General features: G+C 41.2%; 1 protein-coding gene across 2 annotated transcripts; it reads right to left on the bottom strand.

Annotated features, from left to right (window-relative positions):
* Nucleotides 1-1,579: 1,579 nt before the first annotated feature.
* On the bottom strand, nucleotides 1,580-21,110 carry LOC139452692 (aldo-keto reductase family 1 member B1-like). 2 transcript variants are annotated; one of them, XM_071234240.1, is made up of 12 exons: nucleotides 20,951-21,110; nucleotides 17,756-17,822; nucleotides 17,053-17,118; nucleotides 11,472-11,580; nucleotides 10,946-11,107; nucleotides 8,587-8,703; nucleotides 5,815-5,865; nucleotides 3,970-4,092; nucleotides 3,775-3,881; nucleotides 3,168-3,249; nucleotides 2,496-2,579; nucleotides 1,580-1,876 (listed from the first exon to the last, which is right to left on the bottom strand). In XM_071234240.1, the coding sequence occupies exons 4-12, from the start codon at nucleotides 11,553-11,555 to the stop codon at nucleotides 1,766-1,768; spliced, it is 921 nt and encodes a 306-aa protein (XP_071090341.1). In that variant the 5' UTR covers nucleotides 11,556-11,580; nucleotides 17,053-17,118; nucleotides 17,756-17,822; nucleotides 20,951-21,110; the 3' UTR covers nucleotides 1,580-1,765. The 2 variants fall into 2 exon arrangements, with proteins under 2 accessions (XP_071090341.1, XP_071090342.1); XM_071234241.1 differs by lacking the exon at nucleotides 5,815-5,865.
* Between the last annotated feature and the right edge of the window lie 1,443 nt (nucleotides 21,111-22,553).

Genomic DNA, 22,553 nt, shown 5'->3' with positions numbered 1-22,553 from the left:
CGGGTCTGCCCTTATCCCCATCAACACTTCGGGATTGCATCGCTCCCAGTCACTGTTTGCATAACCCGAGGACAACAAGGCAGTCGATTGTCCTAGGAAGCAGAGAATTCAAAACGTCAGCGCTAGAGAACAACCCGCCAGCTACGGAAACAGACCTCTCTGTTTGTTGGTTTGTCTTTTAACGCCGAACTCAGCAATATTTCAGCTATACGACGGCGGTCTGTAAATAGTCTGGGCCTGACAATCCAGTGATTTACATCATGAGCATCGATCCACGCAACTGGGATGACATGCATCAACCAAGTCAGCGAGCCTGACCACCCAATCCCGTTAGTCGCCTCTTACGACAAGCATAGTCGCCTTTTACGGCAAGCATGGGCTGCTGAAGACCTATTCTCCACTGGTCTGGTCAACGGGGGTATATACTCACCCATATATAGTCATGTATTAGTACGCAGTACAGTTTCATCGGAATCCTGTTCACAACGCGAACCATAGTGTATTGTAGTCAATCTATGTACTCTGACGGAATGTAGCATGGGACGTTTAGATTCATATTTCGATGCACTGTAACGGAAGAAGTGAAAAGTCATGCGGTGTACGTATGTTAGTGGCAAAACACCTTCGGTCTGAGTTTTTTGCAACCATATTCCTTTAACGCCTAATTCATCAATTATAGCCATAAAAGTCACACCTGATGCGAACGTTTGCATTAACCTGCCTGGTTTTTAAGGTGGGTGTGTGAGTGTTAGAAAATGTTAGTGAGTGCTCGTTTGTGTTAGTGTGTGTGTTAGCGTGTGTGTAAAAGTCCAGCTTCCACCCTTGCCGAAGTAGACTGGAACTACAGCAAACTACGGATATAACGAACACGCTTATAACGAACTGACGGATCTAACGAACTTACTTTTTAGTCCCGACTATTTGCTGTAGTTATGCTGTATATATGCTTATAACGAACTACGGTTATAACGAATTAAAATTAGTAGTCCCTTTGAGTTCGTTATAACCGTACTTTACTGTAGTAGAGAAAATGACTGGGACCTCGATCTACCAAAGACCATAGTTTAGCTAGCCCGACACAACCTGGCGCAGTACAAATGACTGTTCCGACTGTTTCCCTGTGCTTTGTTTACAAATGAAAGTGCTTCCCTCACTAAGAACTATTTCTTTTGCGCATGAATTTTACTTCCCACAACACAACCTGGCGTCGTAACGCATGCCATTCGACTTGTTTTCGTGTACTTCCGTTCTCAAATGAAAGCGTTAACATCTAATAAGCACAGAATAATCTGTCTCCGAATATGCCATAATGTTATACGAATAAGCGAGTTGTAGTTTACTATGAAATTTTGTCACCAGCTTTTTATGGCAGCCAGTAACTATATGAAACATTTCCATACTACTAAAAAAAAATTAAGGATCACACGATTCTTTTATATTACTATAGTTAATCTGTCACGGCATCAACTATAGTAATAAGAAGGATCCTTAACTGTTTTGAGTAGTATATATACTTCAGGTACATAATGATTGCATGATAAAACGCTAAACATGTCAAACATGTATTTATTGGTATCAATTTGCATTTTGTTTAAGGTGTAGTCCTCATAACTTGTAGCCCCACAGTTGTCTCTCATTGCTGGGTATTTAAGATTTCTGCAAGGGTTTCGTCCCTTTTATCATCATGCATGACGTCTCACTCATAACACTATAGTGATGTATAGAGACAGTGAGTGTGTCGCGTTCAAGATCTCACAGGCAATATTCATTTCACATGTTGTGTTTGCGATTGGGACTGTTCTTTGTTGACTTTATAGCCGTCGTCCAGAGCAAGCATTGACTGCATATCATCCGTACTGAGCTGAAAGTTAAATATCTGAAAAGAAGAAAAAAATCCTATACGTGTTTTTTTTTACAAACAAATCAAAACTAATAATTATTCTTTCTCAATGCGTACCTGCTACATATAGACATCGGTTCTGTTACAATTGGTGACGTTAATGTCCTGTACTCCTCCGATATGAAACAGTGATGATACCAGGTGTTCGCGGAAGTGTAAGCTTATCCTGCACCACCGGTGGTACCCGTTACAAACACATGTGAACGCAGGGCAACTGTTCCCCCGAAAAAAACATGGGTACGGATGGTACAAGTTAAAAGATAGAATCGCATCGAACATCATTGTCCAAATGTCCTCCACATGCCCATCATAACACTTTTGAAAGTTTTACTGGGGCCTTGAATGTTGTAACCCTGCTCAAATAACTTCTGAGCAAGAGATTTATGACGCTCCTCGAAGTCATCGTTGACAGAGCAAGCTCTACCGTACCTCGGAATGTTACAACTGATGCAACAACAAACTTCAAGGTATGCACCAAACACCAAAAAGTGCCCTTATATTCTCTTGACACATGGATAAGCAATAAACTGAGATCAAATTATCCGAACACAACACTACTAAGAGAGACATTCTTCCAGGCAAAACTGATACTCACATCCATGTTCTGCACCAGACAAAATGGATTCGTACCCTTGGGAACTACTGCATAGCCTCTCTGTATGCCCCACCTGAGGATCACCTGGTGTACACGTTAGTTCATCGTGAATAGCAATACATATGGGAATAACAGTAAGATCAGTACTGCATTAATCATACAACATGAATCAGGGGAAACATTAGGGTTACTAGTGTAGAGTTGATAACAACACCTGTCACAAGAAATATTAGGATCAGTAGGAAATAGTTGTTAACATCTATCACAGGAAATATTAGGATCAGTAGGAAATAGTTGTTAACATCTATCACGGGAAATATTAGGGTCAGTAGTACACAGTTGTTAACATCTATCACGGGAAACATTAGGATCAGTAAGACATAGTTGTTAACATCTATCACAGGAAACATTAGGATCAGTAGTACATAGTTGTTAACATCTATCACAGGAAATATTAGGATCAGTAGTACATAGTTGTTAACATCTATCACGGGAAACATAAGGATCGGTAGTACATAGTTGTTAACATCTACCACGGGAAACATAAGGATCAGTAGGACATAGTTGTTAACATCTACCACGGGAAACATTAGGGTCAGTCGTTGATAACAACGTCTGTCAGGAGAAACAGGGTGCTTACTGAGCTACAATATTACCAACGTATAAACATACCTGCGTAGCTGATTTTCCATATTTATTTGCGATGTTGACAATTGTTGGATGTTCCAGGCAGTCGGGCGAGTCCTTGGACACACTGCAATGTAAACCCATAGATTGAGTGACTACATTTTCATATATACATAATATATACATATATATGATAATGTTGTCACTCAATCTATGGATTATAAAATGGATTATAAAATGAGTCATATATAGAACTACATTGTGTGCATATGTGTGCGGGCGTGCCTGGGTAGGTTTGTATATGTATGTACCAGGGTCTTTGTAATCTTACAAAGTGGCGTTCATTGGTTCTGGTCATATGTGCAGTGCAGAGTAGTTTTGTTAAACACTGCATCCAACAATATTTCAGTTTATCGTGAACTGTCAGCTTGTGAAAGGAAAGCACGAAGTGATGCCCCCGTGCACGGTATGGAACTGTGAATGCAGTAAACATAATCAGGATTTGAACCAAAGTTCATAAGCTCCTGGCACGCCTAAGGGGCGCAACTCTGCACTGTCAAAATGTGACCCGTGTTCGTGACTTTAGTGACATCTACATCAGCTAGGTTTTTGTGCATTTGCAGTATTTCAATCATTGAATAACGTGTCTCACTATGTTTGTCCTGGAGCTCCAAATGGTCCGCACCCAGTAGTTGAGATGCCGTTTTGCAGGGAGTATTGCAAAAGCTCGTCCTGGGACAGACATGGAGTTATCTCCACCTGAAACGAAACAACAGTAAGATGAATGTACCTCAATTATTTTGTAGTATTTGTATTCAAAGATTTCTTTTATCAAATCCTCATCTACCTGGTTATTCGCAGGTTTGTGCTTGAGGCCGGCCATGGTGAGAATCCTTTCCAGCTGCTGTATGTTGAAGTTGGAGACGCCGATAGACTTGACGAGGCCCTTGTCCACCAGCTTCTCCATGGCCTGGTGTGAAGGGAGAAAAAAATATTCACGTGGAACATCTAAAAAATACCATGTCTTCAATTGTTTGATCAAAGAACTTGGTGGAAGTAACGTATCATATAATGTCATATCCTAGGCCAGTATTTTTGGAAGAATTCAGCCAAAACTACGCATCAGTACTATCAACTTTTGGCTGGACTTTAGACATGTGTATTTTTCTTTTGTAAGTGGATTCAAAGTTCCAGGGGGCGGTCGGGGAGCCTAGTGGTTAAAGCGTTCGCTCGTCACCCGAAGACCCGGGATTCCCGACATGGGTACAATGTCTGAAGCCCATTTCTGGTTTCCCCCGCCGTGATATTGCTGGAATATTACTAAAAGCGGCGTAAAACCATACTCACTCACTCACTCACTCAGATGAAAGTTCCAGATGAAATCCGAATAAAAAGAGATATCTTGCAGGGTCCACGATCCTCACCAGAATCAATATAGGCGCTTTCTATATATTATTAATGGAAAGTATTTGAGACAGGTGATATTATTATAATGTGGATTTGATTGATTTTTTGCAGGACTTCCTCACTGAAAAAAATATTTGTCCCCGACAATTCTTTTAAAAAAATGTATGCTTCATATTGTTGGAAGAAAATGAAATGGTCTGCCACAAATAATACATTGCTGCAATGTGCTTTTACGAGAGAAAGGTTTTTATTAAAACATATCTGGTTTTGAATACACAATGCCATTTAGAAAGTATTCAGATGTAACTAATGTTATATTTGGGATAACACTTTCTTAGTAAAGTACAGATTCTAGTACCTTTTTTGGGTTGAGTCCCGTCCGGTATTCGAACCCACACCTGCCATGGTGAGGCACCTAATCGCCAGTCAGCGATCTAACCCACTCAGCCACCGAGGCTTCCCGGACAGGACTCAACCCAAAAAAGTACTAGAATCTGTACTTTACTAAGAAAGTGTTATCCCAAATATAACATTAGTTATATCTGGTTTTGCAGCTGCAGTTGAAAAACCTCTGGTCTCAATACAAAATCCCAGAACCTACCCACTCCACCCCAACCCATTCCACCCCGAATAACAGATGGTCGGTCCATAAGGTTCTGATATCCTTCAATAATGGTCAAAAAGACAATTCCCTTCCCCGGAACTAGAAATGAACTAGAAATAGAGCAGTGAAGCCGCCTCGTTTCTTTCATATTTAGATCTACGTGTAAAGATTAAGAGTGACCAAAAACCTATTAACAAGACTGTATTATAAGAGGGATCGCTTCCATTTTCTAAATTTCAAATTAACCCTTTTTAGCAATATTCATGCAGATCCGACTTTTGGTGTCTACATGTAAAAGATTTCAAAGTCTTATATTGATTCTGGCTAAAAAATTGTTTGATTAAGATTACAACATTCTATGCCTTAGTAAAGCTTTCAAACGTTTCATGGTAGAGATGGGAGAGGATGTCGCAAAAGAGGATGTCGCTTTTATTCTAGCAATATAGTCAAGGTCTGTTTAATGAACGGATAATATATTTTTATGCACAGTTGGACAAAAAGGAAGGAGAAACATGAATATGCCTTGCAAATTATCAAGAATATCCATTAACTATTCACATTGCTACCTGGAAGTTAACCAGATTAAATAGTTTTTACAATATCAAAAGGGGGCAAGTTTGTAGTTATCGCCTAACGGTTCAGTGTTTCCTTCCTCCAGGAGTTGGGCTTGGTGCTACCTACCCTCCACGTGTCCAGGTAGTCCGTCACGGTCGACTGGGTCCGCTCCTGGTCCTGGGGGAGCAATCATATGTAGACACAGACACGTCCAAGCACAATACGGCTAAACTAGATAACAGACATCGTTATATCACCTGGTTACAGTTCCTAGCAGGATGGAGGATAATTACGTCAGCTGGTTACAGTAAGCACCGCAGGATGGAGGCTCATTATGGCAGTTGGTTACAGTAAGCACCGCAGAATGAAGACTCAATGTGTCAGCTGGTTACAGCTCCTAGCAGGATGGAGGCTCATTACGTCAGCTGGTTACAGTAAGCACCGCAGGATGGAGGCTCATTATGGCAGATGGTTACAGTAAGCACCGCAGAATGAAGATTCAATGTGTCAGCTGGTTACAGTTCCTAGCAGGATGGAGGCTGATTACGTCAGCTGGTTCCAGTAAGCACCGCAGGATGGAGGCTCATTATGGCAGTTGGTTACAGTAAGCACCGCAGAATGAAGACTCAATGTTTCAGCTGGTTACAGTTCCTAGCAGGATGGAGGCTAATTACGTCAGCTGGTTACAGTAAGCACCGCAGGATGGAGGCTCATTACTTCAGCTGGTTACAGTAAGCACCGCAGGATGGAGGCTAATTACGTCAGCTGGTTACAGTAAGCACCGCAGGATGGTGGCTCAATGTGTCAGCTGGTTACAGTTCCTAGCAGGATGGAGGATAATTACGTCAGCTGGTTACAGTAAGCACCACAGGATGGAGGCTCATTATGGCAGTTGGTTACAGTAAGCACCGCAGAATGAAGGTTCAATGTGTCAGCTGGTTACAGTTCCTAGCAGGATGGAGGCTCATTATGGCAGATGGTTACAGTAAGCACCGCAGGATGAAGACTCAATGTGTCAGCTGGTTACAGTTCCTAGCAGAATGAAGGCTCAATGTGTCAGCTGGTTACAGTAAGCCTCATGGACACTCTGCATGCTTTAATACACAGGCTTCTGTGACTTTACGAGCGGTTTTGTAATCAGGTTTATTCGTCCATACTACCAACACACTTGCTATTGGCTGTTGTATGAGTCACTGTTTGAAATTGCCATTTTTGCTGTGGAACGAGTTAAATTGTAATGAAGAAGTAATAGTGTCGTGAATGTAACGACGACATTGTAGCAACTACAGAACTGATTCTCTTTACGTTTAAGTCATATTTCAACAGATAATTCAGAGAAATATCGAGTAGATATTTTCTTTTTACATTTACATTTTCATTATTTGTGTATGAGCAAGTGTTGCGTCACATGTGAAACAGTTGTTATACATCTTCGTTCCATTACTGGTAAATTCTGTCACACTATCAGGCGCATGTGCAATCTTGATTCTGATGTCTGTGATGAACACAACAGATTTGCCGGCCGCTTCACCGTGAATGACCATCTACATACATTGTTATATAACTACTGTCACTCACAATTCAGGTGGGCACGTTAAACGGAAAGTGTCAGTTGACAGACACCAACAACACTCATGTAATACAACACGAACCCTTAATACAAACAACTATGTCAGCAGCTGTTTTGTTTGTTTCTTTGTTTGTTGTTAAACGCAGCACTCAGCAGTATTCCAGCTATATGACGACGGTCTGTAAATAATCGAGTATGGACCAGACAATCCAGTGATTGACATCATGATGTTCCTCACTGGGGTGTGATGACATGCATCAACCAAGTCAGTGAGCCTGTCCACCCGATCCCGTTAGTCGCCTCTTACGACAGGCATGGGTTGCTGAAGACCTATTCCATCCCGGACCTTCACGGGTCTCAGCAGTCGGCAATGCTGTTAATTCCAGCAGTATGGATGCATGATGCTACAGCATGACATGTACGTTATTACCGTCGCATATACGTTAGCATGGTCATGTATACTCGTCGCTATTCAGAACTTCTGTGTCAGTTCAAAGGCAATCCAGTCAGTATTCATTAACTTAAGAGATATAAAACGTCAACGCGAGTGAACAATCAGTCTCGATTATCCGCCAAGGTAACAGTGAGTGAGTTGGGTTTCACGCCGCTTTTAACAGTATTCCAATTATATCGTGTCAGCTTAATGTGGGAGGAAAACCCGAAGTGATGCAGGTCTCAGACGTTTACCACTTCGGTGAAACCCACGAGCACGGGTGCTGACAAACCTAGAAACAAAATCAGGGCGAACCGGGATTCGAACCCACAATCATAGGTTTCTGGCGTGCCCAAGGGACGCAACTCTGCACAGCAAATCGCGGCGCCTTAGACGACTGGGCCACCCGTGCCCCCACCAAGGTAACAGATTCTAGTTAAAGGCAAAGCAGCGGCGAAAACCAAACGAATGAATCACCTGAAGCGATGACACCAGGTGCTCGCGAAAAGTAAAAACACGTCCCGCTCCACCCAAAAACATATGTTTTAGAAATCTAGGCGTGCGAAGTTCTTCCAATATTTCAATATAGGCATGACTCTTTCCAATTGTGGTAATAGCTGCATGTGTTTGTGTGGCCAGATGGAGAGTAAAACAGATAAGTAGAATTGTAGAAACATAGGACACTGTTCCAACTAACATTTGCCATGGTTTACGCGTTTGGTTTCAAATAACTTTTCGCTATTTCATTTTCAGGGAATTTTTCTCGATGTCGGAAATTATTATGATTAGGAACACTTTGAATAAAGTTATGCAACATAAATGTTATATTCAACATTACATTAATCGTCACTTATGGCTACCTGGATTTTTAAACAAAGAAAATTTCTTGACTCACTGTGTTGGCCAAGGGGAAGTGTATCAGATACAGATCTATATAATCCATGTTCAGGGCCTCCAGTGACGTTCGACACGCTGGCTCTACTTGCTCCGGTTTATGACACTGGCCCGAAACCTGGAATCGTAAGGTAAATGTACGTGTTATGGGCGTTCAGGACCGTGTAACAAACACCACAAGCCGGGACAGTGAGTCACTTGGGTAAACGCTGCTGGGACTGAATGTCAGTTATAGCCCAGCTTACCAGTTTAATGTGGGAGGAGAGCCGGATGTGAAAGTTGTAGATGTTTACCACTTTGATGAAACCCAAGAGCACGGGCATGGTGCTGACAAATCTAGAAACATAATACTTCATACGAAGACGAACCCACGTTGGGTTGATCCTGGCCCGACTAAGGTACGCAACTCTGCAAAGCGAATTGCGACGCCTCAGACAACAGAAATATGGTACCAATATGTCCATGTGTAGAATTACACCGATATATCCATGTGTGTAGAATGACACCAATATATCCATGTGTGTAGAATGGCACCAATACGTTCATGTATGTAGAATGGCATCAATACGTCCATGTGTGTAGAATGGCGCCAATATGTCCATGTGTGTAGAATGGCACCAATATGTCCATGGGTGTAGAATGGCACCAATATATCCATGTGTGCAGAATGGTACCGATATGTCCATGTGTGTAAAATGGCACCGGTATGTCCATGTGTGTAGAATGGCACCAATGTATCCATGTGTGTAGAATGGTACCAATATATCCATGTGTGTAGAATGGCACCAATATGTCCATGTGTGTAGAATGGAGACAATACGTCCATGTGTGTAAAATGGCACCGGTATGTCCATGTGTGTAGAATGGCACCAATACGTCCATGTGTGTAGAATGGCGCCAATACGTCCATGTGTGTAGAATGGCACCAATACGTCCATGTGTGTAGAATGGCACCAATACGTCCATGTGTGTAAAATGGTACCGATATGTCAATGTGCGTAGAATGGTACCGATATGTCCATGTGTGCAGAATGGTACCAATATGTCCATGTGTGTAGAATGGCACCAATATGTCCATGGGTGTAGAATGGCACCAATATGTCCATGTGTGTAGAATGGAGACAATACGTCCATGTGTGTAAAATGGCACCGGTATGTCCATGTGTGTAGAATGGCACCAATACGTCCATGTGTGTAGAATGGCGCCAATACGTCCATGTGTGTAGAATGGCACCAATACGTCCATGTGTGTAGAATGGCACCAATACGTCCATGTGTGTAAAATGGTACCGATATGTCAATGTGTGTAGAATGGTACCGATATGTCCATGTGTGTAGAATGGTACCAATATGTCCATGTGTGTAGAATGGTACCAATATGTCCATGGGTGTAGAATGGCACCAATATGTCCATGGGTGTAGAATGGTACCAATATATCCATGTGTGCAGAATGCTACCGATATGTCCATGTGTGTAGAATGGCACCAATATGTCCATGTGTGTAGAATGGCACCAATGTATCCATGTGTGTAGAATGGCACCAATATATCCATGTGTGTAGAATGGCACCAATACGTCCATGTGTGTAGAATAGAGCCAATACGTCCATGTGTGTAAAATGGCACCGGTATGTCCATGTGTGTAGAATGGCACCAATACGTCCATGTGTGTAGAATGGCGCCAATACGTCCATGTGTGTAGAATGGCACCAATATATCCATGTGTGTAGAATGGCACCAATATATCCATGTGTGTAGAATGGTACCGATATGTCAATGTGCGTAGAATGTTACCGATATGTCCATGTGTGCAGAATGGTACCAATATGTCCATGTGTGTAGAATGGTACCAATATGTCCATGGGTGTAGAATGGTACCAATATATCCATGTGTGTAGAATGGTACCAAAATGTCCATGTGTATAGAATGGCACCAATACGTCCATGTGTGTAGAATGGCACCGGTATGTCCATTTGTGTAAAATGGCACCGGTATGTCCATGTGCGTAGAATGGCACCAATATGTCCATGTATGTAGAATGGCACCAATACGTCCATGTGTGTAGAATGGTACCAATATGTCCATGTGTGTAGAATGGCACCAATACGTCCATGTCTTGTGGAATGACACCAGCATGTCCATGTGTGTAGAATGGCACCAATATGTCCATGTGTGTAGAATGGCACCAATATATCCATGTGTGTAGAATGGCACCAACATGTCCATGTCTTGTGGAATGACATCAAAAAGTACATATGTGTAGCAAATTGGCAAGCCACGTTTCTGTAATACTACACATACACATCTTGCTGTAATTCTGACATTGCCATCTTGCTGAACATTGCATGTGACTTCCTACCTTCGTCACAATGAAAAGCTCTTCCCGCTTTATTCTTCCTTCTTTTATCAGTTGTTTGATAGTGACTCCAATTTCCTGTTCCGTTTCATAGGTCGAGGTCGTGTCAATGTAGCGGTACCCTATCTGTACAGCCGTCCTCACAGCATTCCCGACCTCGTTGAGCTGATACAGTTAATATTCACATTCACATATTACTTGGAATAATTTAGGAGAAATTATGACATAAACAACACATTCATCGTGAGCATAATTATTACAAAACATCATATACTGAACAAAAAGTTATTTTTATGAAATTGTGTGCTCACTCCTACAAAAGAATGTCTCCAACATATTCATGATCCCTAAGTTTTTGTGTTCAGTATATGTGATTGATAGTGCCATTTGAAGTTGAGCACAAACGATGAAGTCAACATCTGGGGTCAGATTGTGTCAGTTTCTCTGTCTACTACATCTGTGGGGAGTATGGTAGATTTTAGGATATAGCAAAGATGACCCCAGTATCCCTACATGAGCACAACTGTACCTTCGAACAACTGTACGTTCCCACCCCCAGCATAGGCATGCTGTGGCCGCTGCTCAGACGAATGTTAGGTATTCTGTCAGCCATTTTCTGAGAGCTATCGCAACAGAACCTTAAAAAGATAATCACATTGATAACCTTAATAATAACTTCATCTCGCAAACGCTGATTGGTCAGATAAGGCAATATGACGTCATAGATTGCATTGTTAAGAACATTCGCTATGACGCTACCATTGACAACGTTACGTCATCTGACTTAAGTGAAGTGTGTATATTTCAGACTAGTAGACTAGATGATTCATAAGTCACCGTTGTTCATTTTTTATTTAGGAGATAAACTATGTGTGTTTTCAGACTTTAACCTGATGATTCAAATTTTAACATTTCCTCACTTCAAATAATACTCGCAAATCTGAAAGCACTATGTGTAGTCTCATAGTTGTAACAATACAACGTCAACTGCAGAATATAGTCAATCTCGATTATCTGCTGAAACAGATTCAACGCACATTAATGGTGGAGAGGCAAAAACAGTGATGACACCAGTGATGACACCAGTGATGACACCAGGAATGACACCAGTGATGAGACCAGTGACGAGAACAGTGATGACACCAGTGATGAGACCAGTGATGACACCAGTGATGAGACCAGTGATGACACCAGTGGTGACACAAGTGATGAGGCCACTGATGGGACCAGTGATGAGACCAGTAATGACACCAGTGGTGACACCAGTGATGACACATAAACCTTACGTGACAATGGAAAATATTTGAGAGAAAAAAGATACTTATCAAGTATTCATTCAGTGTAAATCAAAAACATGTCCGTTTCTTATCACACCCTATCTATTGCAATGACGTATTGGTCTTTGGGATGGGGGTGGGTGATGGGTAGTTGGGGGGGAATAAGGGAAATTGCGGTGGAGCAAGTAAACCTGGCTATCACTTTGAAGAACCGAGAAGGTATCTGAGAGGCTTGAATGTCGGTGGAAGGAGGGCGCTGCCAACTACCGTATACATACAACTCAGGCCTTAATAGGATTACATAATAAGATGATGTCTGGGATTGATAGTGCTCTTTTTGAGAGGGGGCACGGGTGGCCCAGTCGTCTAAGGGCCGCAATTCCCTGTACAGATTTGCGTCCCTTGGACACGCCAGAAACCTATGATCATGGGTTTGAATCTCGGTTCGCCCCGATTATGTTTCTAGGTTTGTCAGCACCATACCCGTGCTCGTGGGTTTCACCGAAGTGGTAAACGTCTAAGGCCTGCATCACTTCGGGCTTTCCTCCCACATTAAACTGACACGCCGTGATATGACTGGAATACTGTTAAAGCGGCGTTAAACACAACTCACGCACTCACTCGAGTCCATGTCAACAGGTATTGACCTCACATAAAGTATACAATAGTTTTATTATAAAATATAAGATAGCTACGAAGAACGAAGCGTAGTTTATTTCACGATAAAACATCACTTCTATCATTTCTGGAAATTCGAAGATGCGCTCGCAAATTGATGACGTAAATTGGACAACGTTATTTTTCAGAGGGATTTGTCCAGTGAGTTTTCCCCATGTATGTAGATGGGCAACGTTGACAAACGCCGAACGATTGCACCCAAAAGTGGGAGAGATATGACATTCAGTATTAGGAAGTGCAGATAATCGACGTGCAAATTGTGAGAATATCCGGGAAATACCTAACTTAAGCCCCGGTTCATTATACATCTTCACGAGGCAAGAGAGTTAACTGCCGAACTAGGCTGGAATTACTGGGCTCGATCGTCGATCGTAGCGCCACCAGTGGCTATTACCAGTTATGTCCCTTCTAAGCCTCTACAATGGACCAGTCAGATTCCATCTCTGGTATCACTTGCGTTTGCTTTACACAAAATGGTGGCGCCAAGTCAGGACGATCAGATCGATAATCAAGATCTAATATTGTGATAAAACGGGTCTTACGTCGCGAAATGCATCAAATCACGTGAGCACCTTGATTAAAAACATGAAAAGATTTGGAAAATATCTGCTGACAACGAGTTGGCGGTGCACATGCTTTGCAAATCCTGCAATCGATCGAAATCTGTACGACACTTTACGAACCGGATTTCGATTTCGGTGCGCGATTTTGATTGGACAATGCATAAACTCGTTTGACCAGCCAAACTGTAACTCCATAATACCAGTCTAAATCGGCAAGGGTGGAAACTGGACTTTTATAGTCAGTTAGCTCTCTTGCCTCGGGAAGATGTTCATAATATGGGCCTGTCTGACATTGCCGACGTCGGATTCTATTTAGGGAGTTATCATTATTTAAATCCGGGTAAATATTTATATAGCTTGTGCAATTTATCTTCATCCTTGAAGAGGCTGTACATAATGCTGAGATCTCACAGAAAAAAATTGACGAGTCGTCATCGATGTTTATCGTCCAATAAAACATAAACCTGGTTTCTAGAGTATAACATTCACAAACCTGACGGATGGACATCCCCTCGAGGTGCAAGCGATTCGTTCAACAACTTTTGCACAGTAGGGTGTTTCCCGCATATTCTCTCAATCCTAACTTCCATTACTGTATCTTTTCTCTCAATACAGCTGTCCCGCTTTGGGATGCGATCGTTCGGCCATAGCGTTTATCTGCGCTGCCCAGCTACATCCATAGGGAACAGCTCACTAGACACGTTGCGAGCTTATGTTCGAATCGAAATGACGTCATGATAGAAAATGTTATATCGTGAAAAAACCACACTTCTTTCTTCACTGTTCTTTGCGATTTATCGAGCAGCTACCTAATATAATATAATGAGGTGAGGTGAGGTGAGGTGAGGTGAGGTGAAATTGGGTTTAACGTCGCGTCAAGGATTATTGCACTTATATAGCGACGTGAATGCACGTGTGTGTGGCTGCTTGTACTGGTCTGGACTGATGCTGATTTATAGTGCTAGCTCACTGAGATACCATGCCGCAGTTTAACATGAATACCCCACTCAGACATAGTATACTGACTCTGAGCCGACCAGTCCTTGTTTTAGGCCCTTAATGCCGAGCGCCAGACAGGGTAACAACAAGTACCATCTTTTAACGTCTTTTGGTATGACGCGACCGGGGATCGAACCCCGGACCTTCCGCTACCCGGGCGGAAGCTCTACCACTAGACCACGGAGGCGGTCAAAATATAATGATATATGAATGAAAACAATCTAAAATATATTTTCACATTTGCTTAGTTAGGCCGCGACCCTGCACGTAATTGCAGGACCTGTGCACTGGGATGGGTCGCGTCCTAGTGCGACCGTGAGCTGTGTTGTTTTCAGCTTGTATTTTATTTATATTTTCATACTTAGGAAGACCTTCAGTACAATGTATACATATGGACATGTTTCTTAACATTAGTGCATTAGAACTTCTTAATAAAATATTTGATTGGATTCTGGACGCTAATAAGTAATAAGTAAGCATAAAACTAAGGCTGGGGCGGGTAACTCGGGTACTCGCGTCGGGTGGGTCCTGAGTCGGACCCGGGTACCCACAGGACTACCCGGACCCGTGGTTAGTCGCGTGATATATTGATTCATGACAAAAATTCACTATAACTACATGGTTACACAAGTCACCTATGTTCGCATTTCTTCAAGACTTTGACATGGGTACAATGTGTGAAGCCCATTTCTTGTGTCCCCCGCCGTGATATTGCAGGAATATTGCTAAAAGCGGCATAAAACCACACTCACTCACTCTTCGAGACTACTAACGCATTCTCTCTGACTTATATGTTTGAATAAAAATAACTTCAGTGTATAGGCATTACTTCAGTGTATAGGCATGACCAGATCGTTTTATACGTGTATCTAAATACATTTTGCCAGGGCTACTGTCAAACTATTCCCAATCGCACATTTTGTACCTATCTTTTAAAACCAACAGCGGGTACCCGAGTCGTGGGTGTGGGTAGCCGGGTAGTAAATCTGGATCCATCCCTACATACAACTGTAAATGCAATAAGCCAGAAGTTGTTGTCCATAACGCTGTACGCTTCCTTCTGAGTGAGTGAGTGATATGGGTTTAACGCCGCTTTTAACAGTATTCCAGTTATATCACGGCGTGTCAGCTTAATGTGGGAGGAAAGCCCGAAGTGACTCAAGTCTCAGGCGGTTACCATGTCGGTGAAACCCACGACCACGGGTGTGGTGCTGACAAACCTAGAAACATAATCGGGGTGAACCGGGATTCGAACCCACAATCATATGTTTCTGGCGTGCCCAAGGGACGCAACTCTGCACAGCGAATTGCGGCGTCTTAGACGACTGGGCCACCCGTGGGCCCCCGCTTCCTTCTGAATACAGATTCATATATATAGTACAATGTATTTTATGGCATATACCTAATATTAAACTGAGACTAGAAAATACATCACAAGCAAAAAATGATAATCATCTTCAATCCTATTCAAATTACACACTGGCTATATTCTCGCATCCCTTGGCATGTCACGATATTATCAATTGAAAGCATACGTGAGGAACGTCTAGATTTTGATAGAGCATGTCTAATTATTTTAACACTACTTTCAAACTGTTACTGTTGTGCATATGTGTTTTAATATTTATAATACAGAAATTTATTGGATGAAGATGAAGATTAACACCAGTTTTGCAAGTACATATTCTTTAACCTTTGTGTGAAAGACTTCATATAAAATGTGAATTGAAATTTACATTTTTTTCATGCTGCACATAGCCATAACCACATTTTAATAACATTTGTGACCCAATTTCGTTTTACATTAAGTCATACATTAAATTATGTTGAAAAATAACTTTGGATAACTAATGAGTGATATAATCAGTATTTGTAATCAATATTTTATAACCTTAATATTTATGTATATCATGGTTGTTTAACAAACAGAATATAATATAAATTGTCAATGCAAGAGAATAACCAGCCAAGATTTTCTGCGGACACAGATTCCAACTGGCGTAAAGGGCAAATAGCTGTTGAAATTATATGAATGGACCACTGAAAATCAGTGATGACACCAGGTGTTCGCGAAAAGGGTAAGCCTGCCTGCCCTACCGGTAGCACCCGCCATTCATACAATTTGCAGAAAACAAGTAATTATCTATTGTCTGATCCCGACAGCAGTACTCCTGCCTTGCGAAGTCAGCCTAAAAACAAACCAGACAATCAAGTGATCGATGAACCAGTAACGCGAGAGTACCATTAAGGACTGACAAAGGCTGATACGACTGGCGTGTTGAAGAGATCCGCTTTGGTAATCCATAATCTTGTCTTTCTCTACCACGTTTCATCAACGTCGAATACCTGTACACCTTTTGCAAGATTGTTCCGGGACATGGTTGCATGTCCTCATTGTCCATGTCAGGTTGTCTCCCTCGACATGACGTCACCCACACGGAGCTACGTGCACGGCGTCACGAACACATGCCCTCCACCGTGAACGTGTGAACAGTACGATCAATAGAGACAGACAGCCACAAGGCATTTCATACCACAACGGCGTGTATGTGAACATTACTTTAAGAAAATGCATTATGTGGGTTAACCTTACCGTTTCACATTGGTAGATCCGACAGAAAGTGAGGGACGTTGTCCCTAATGTACCATCAGGAGTCACCTATTAAAAATACAGTGTTGTAAATCTCATGGGAGTTCAAACTGTCACACACTTCGTTCTGTTGATGCACGTGGTGCATAGCGTGCAGTTGTATACACAGGAAACAGAAAGCGTGGCAGGGCAAACAGCTACACGTCAATATGTGTGGCCAACAGGTCCTTGTTCAGTTTTAACACTAACTTGTTAAATGACGCCTCCAAGACACATGATTAACATATATATTATACACCCCTTGCTAGATACATGGTTAAGAGATATATTCTATACTCCCAGCAAGCGACATGTATAGTTGATATATATTTTATATACCCTCTGTTAGAGACATGGTTAAAATATGTTACATACTCCCTGTAAGAGACATTGTTAAAATACTTTATATACCCATGCTGAAGACATGGTTAATAGAAATGTTAAATACTCCCTGCTAGAGACATGGTTAATAGACAATTATACACCACCTGTTAGAGATATTAATATATATGTCATATACCCTCTGCTAGAGACAAGATTAATAAATATACTCCCTGCAAGAAACGTGGTTAAATTGTTCGTTATATACACCTGTATATGTTTCATACATCAATCAAAATGTGATGGAATTCTAATTCTGTCACACGTATCGGAGCAAGCAACTTACCTTGAACGGCCCCACAGTCGAGATGGTGTCAGGTGTTATGTCACGTTACGTGCTGAACGGTTGAATCCTGGAATGATAAGGTTGGCTTTTTTTCTAACCGTAATATATTCAATATTAGAAGAACAGTTGTGAGTGCAGATGTCACTCACGTTTAACCAACAGACCTGGATTTGTACCGTAGATTGGTCACTTGTTGAAATAGTACATGAGAAATACCACGTGACATTTCGCGCTTGAAATCGTTATGTCAGATATGTTCGTATGTGTTCATGCGTGGTGTGTGTGTGTCTCAGAGGGTAGAGATGGCGGGCTCTCAGTGCCAAGGAGTGGGTTGGGGGACGAGGGAGCATTGTATCGGATTCGAACAAAATATTTGCTGATTATTCAACCACCCAAAAATAAACCTATGATTAGCATTGTGCAAAAGGTACATTGTATCGATTGCTGTGTTAACAAGTGAAGCCACTGTTGATGTTTTTACAGGGATCATACTTGACCAATATAGAACCCTGTATCCATTGTTTGTTGACAATTTGGGTATCGGTTGGTTATAAAATTTGACTTGGTTGGTTGGTTGGTTTGTTGTTTAACGCCGCAGTCGGCAATATTCCAGCTATATGACGGCGGTCTGTAAATAATCGAGTCTTGACCAGACAATCCAGTGATTAATACCATGTGCATCAACCCACGTAATTGGCATTGATGACCGCGCATCAACAAAGTCAGCGAGCCTGACCACCCGATCCCGTTAATCACCTTCTAAGGCAAGCGTGGGTTGCTGAAGACCCATTCTACCCCGGATCAGTGCTCTCGCTATCAACCACTGGTTAGTAGGGTCAAGAGGAAAATTTCACCACCTGCGGCATACAACATTTGCTCACCGACTGTTAATGATCATACGTAATTTCAAAAATATTATATTGTTCACGATAGTGGCTTGGTAATTCTGTTGTACAGCGTAGGTTCATCACGCCGAGAAACGTGGTTCGCTTCCCTTCGTGTCCCCTCGCCGTAATATGACTGACATGTTGCCAAAAGCGACATACAACTCTTTCTCACTCATTCTGTCGGATACATCAACTACTGCTTCACACTGCCAATATACACATCGTGTCCCGACGGCGTGGAGCGTTGCTCACATGATCATTCGCTTACCATGTGGTCCAGATTCGAATATTTACCATCTGGCTTCTCAAAGCTGGAATATTGCTTAGTGCAGCGTTAAACAACAACAAAAACAAACAAACAAAAGATACCTCGAACATTATTGCTACCACATCAAGATACTAGACCAGATATCCTTATGTCATTGTAGGTCAAGGGTATCCATCTGAGAACATTTCTGAAATAAATGTTTTGGACAGGGTATCCATCTGAGAACATTTCTGAAATAAATGTTTTGGACAGGGTATCCATCTCAGAACATTTCTGAAATAAATGTCTTTTGCTATTTTTGTTTTGGACTGGTAAATGGAAAGTTCTGAAAGAACCGAGTTTCCCATCTACAAGCAAGCCCTATATTCCACATCAATCTCATTTCGTGTATGCGTGTGAAGGTCACAGCTTTATACTTTCTGGGACAATATATTACGCAGAACGTTTTAACTGTATAGCATAACTTGTAATGTAAAGACTGTTTACCTAGAACAGTTTATCTGTATAACATGGATTGTAAAGTGTCAGATCGTTTACCTGGAGCAGGTAAACTGTATAACAGAACTTGTAATGTGACAGATCGTTAACCTAGAGCAGGTAAACTGTATAACATGACTTGTAATGTGACGGATTGTTTACCTGGAGCAGTTTAACTGTATAACATGACTTGTAATGTGACAGATCGTCTACCTGGAACAGTTTAACTGTATAACATGACTTGTAATGTGACAGATCGTCTACCTGGAGCAGGTACACTGTATAACATGACTTGTAATGTGACAGATCGTTTACCTGGAACAGTTTAACTGTATAACATGACTTGTAATGTGACAGATCGTTTACCTGGAGCAGGTACACTGTATAACATGACTTGTAATGTGACAGATCGTTTACCTGGAGCAGGTAAACTGTATAACATGACTTGTAATGTGACAGATCGTTTACCTGGAGCAGGTAAACTGTATAACATGGCTTGTAATGTGACAGATCGTTTACCTGGAGCAGGTAAACTGTATAACATGACTTGTAATGTGACAGATCGTTTACCTGGAGCAGGTAAACTGTATAACATGACTTGTAATGTGACAGATCGTTTACCTGGAGCAGGTAAACTGTATAACATGACTTGTAATGTGACAGATCGTTTACCTGGAGCAGGTAAACTGTATAACATGGCTTGTAATGTGACAGATCGTTTACCTGGAGCAGGTAAACTGTATAACATGACTTGTAATGTGACAGATCGTTTACCTGGAGCAGGTAAACTGTATAACATGACTTGTCGTGTGACAGATCGTTTACCTGGAACAGTTTAACTGTATAACATGACTTGTAATGTGACAGATCGTTTACCTGGAGCAGGTACACTGTATAACATGGCTTGTAATGTAACAGATCGTTTACCTGGAGCAGGTAAACTGTATAACATGACTTGTAATGTAACAGATCGTTTACCTGGAGCAGGTAAACTGTATAACATGACTTATAATGAGACAGATCTTTTACCTGGAGCAGTTTAACTGTATCACATAATTTGTAATATGATACATCGTTTACTTGGAGCAGGTAAACTGTATAACGTGACTTGTAATGTTACAGATCGTATACCTGGAACAGTTTAACTGTATATAACTGCCATAACTTGTCATATGGCAGATCGTTCACCTAGGACAGTTTAACGGGTTAACATAAGTTGTAATGTTACAGATCGTTTACCTGGAACAGTTTAACTGTATATAACTGCCATAACTTGTCATATGGCAGATCGTTCACCTAGGACAGTTTAACGGATTAACATAAGTTGTAATGTTACAGATCGTTTACCTGGAACAGTTTAACTGTATATAACTGCCATAACTTGTCATATGGCAGATCGTTCACCTAGGACAGTTTAACGGATTAACATAAGTTGTAATGTTACAGATCGTTTACCTGGAACAGTTTAACTGTATATAACTGCCATTACTTGTCATATGGCAGATCGTTCACCTAGGACAGTTTAACGGATTAACATAAGTTGTAATGTTACAGATCGTTTACCTGGAAACGTTAGACAAGTCTCACGCCACCCTTGCAGTCGGAGATAATAAAGGTTTGTCTCCACCGGAAATGGCCCAGAGTAGATTCCACCTAATGTATATATATATTCCTCTGTAAAGGGCAGCATCTACCTGTCATACCTGTGGTGAAAACAAAAACAACTTGCACTGTTTTCCATGCATTAATCTGTTTTCTGATGTTATCTTTCACCATATTGCAAATCCCATGGCCTAGATAACCTTCACCTTCACCTTCACCTTGGCCCCGACAGGTCTATGTGTATGACAGAGGACAGGGATAAAACTACATGTATGTTATAACCAAGCACTAATAAACAAAACGTTCTTTCAAAACATCATTAGAACATGTATGTGTCTACATAATGCCGCAAAATTCGTGTTGCGAATTAGAGTAGTCCCCCCTTACACCAAGTGGACAGTCGTGGACCTACGATTATCGCTTTATTCGTGGATATCGATATAGTAATGAAATTAATGAAACTCCGAAATAAATAGGTATCGATTTTCGACGTTTTTGCTTAAATTGAACATTTTTCCTGCCGATTATTGATCCTGTTTTATTTTCAAGTTCAGGGACATCTATATTTTCCTATTTGTACGGACGTTGCGTACATCATTGATGGATACATCAAAGAAACCATCGTCAATTTCTGTATGCACTAAGTTCATGCACGGAGTAGGGCTCATTTGACTGACGTGAGTAATAAAGGCGTCATTTCTTAAGTGACTAAAATAAACAAAAGACATAATAATGGTTAACACATCGTAAATCGATCGTATGTATTCACGGATGATGGAGGAACGTGATGGAGGTATTCACGGTGCAAACAAACATGGCGGACTGATGTCAGGTATACTGTAAACTGGTTCCCTGCTTGCTCAACTTGGACAACATTGTGATGTGTAGAGACGGGACCCAGCTTAGGTATACTGCTGCAATCAGAATGCCTCCAGCTTGCCGAAAAAAGGAACTGAAATAAACCTCCGATCTAATGTGAAACGACATTCCTAATGCACTCAACTTTATATCAGAAAGTGCAGTACCATTTTCTAGCCATACGATTTTGGTGAAATCAAGGAAACTGATTTGCCTAACTAGTCTCAGATTCGAACCTACCTGCTAATGGACAACTACCTGTGTGGCTGTGTGGCTGTGAGTCTAGGGTTCAGTCCTGCCTCATACTGAAGTGTTTCCTAAAGCTACTGACTTTGTCCGAAATATACCTCTGTTCATCCACACAGTGAATGGGTACCCGGTAGGATGAAATGGTATTGTAACTGTTAGCTTACTAGCGCCTCACGGGCAGATTTGGTTGTATACTACATAGTGAGCAGGAGGTAATAATAGTTTCGCACTTTCAGCACACACCAGTATTTATTTATTCATTTATTTTAAAAAAATAATTTATTTTTATTTTATTCATTTTTTATTTATTTTTATTTTTTAAATATTTTTTATTTTTTTATTTTTTTATTTAATTATTTATTTATTTTAGTCTGGAAGATTAAGATTCATATCGGACATATTCTCTTTCTACCTTACTGATTAAGATTAAGATTAAGATTTTTGTTCTTTCAGTATA

Source organism: Haliotis cracherodii, unplaced genomic scaffold (genome assembly GCF_022045235.1).
Source record: "Haliotis cracherodii isolate W230 unplaced genomic scaffold, xgHalCrac1.p SCAF_9, whole genome shotgun sequence".
In the NCBI taxonomy this organism is placed as follows: domain Eukaryota; kingdom Metazoa; phylum Mollusca; class Gastropoda; order Lepetellida; family Haliotidae; genus Haliotis; species Haliotis cracherodii.
Note: the sequence above shows the minus strand (reverse complement) of the source record. Positions and strands in the feature narration are given on the sequence as shown.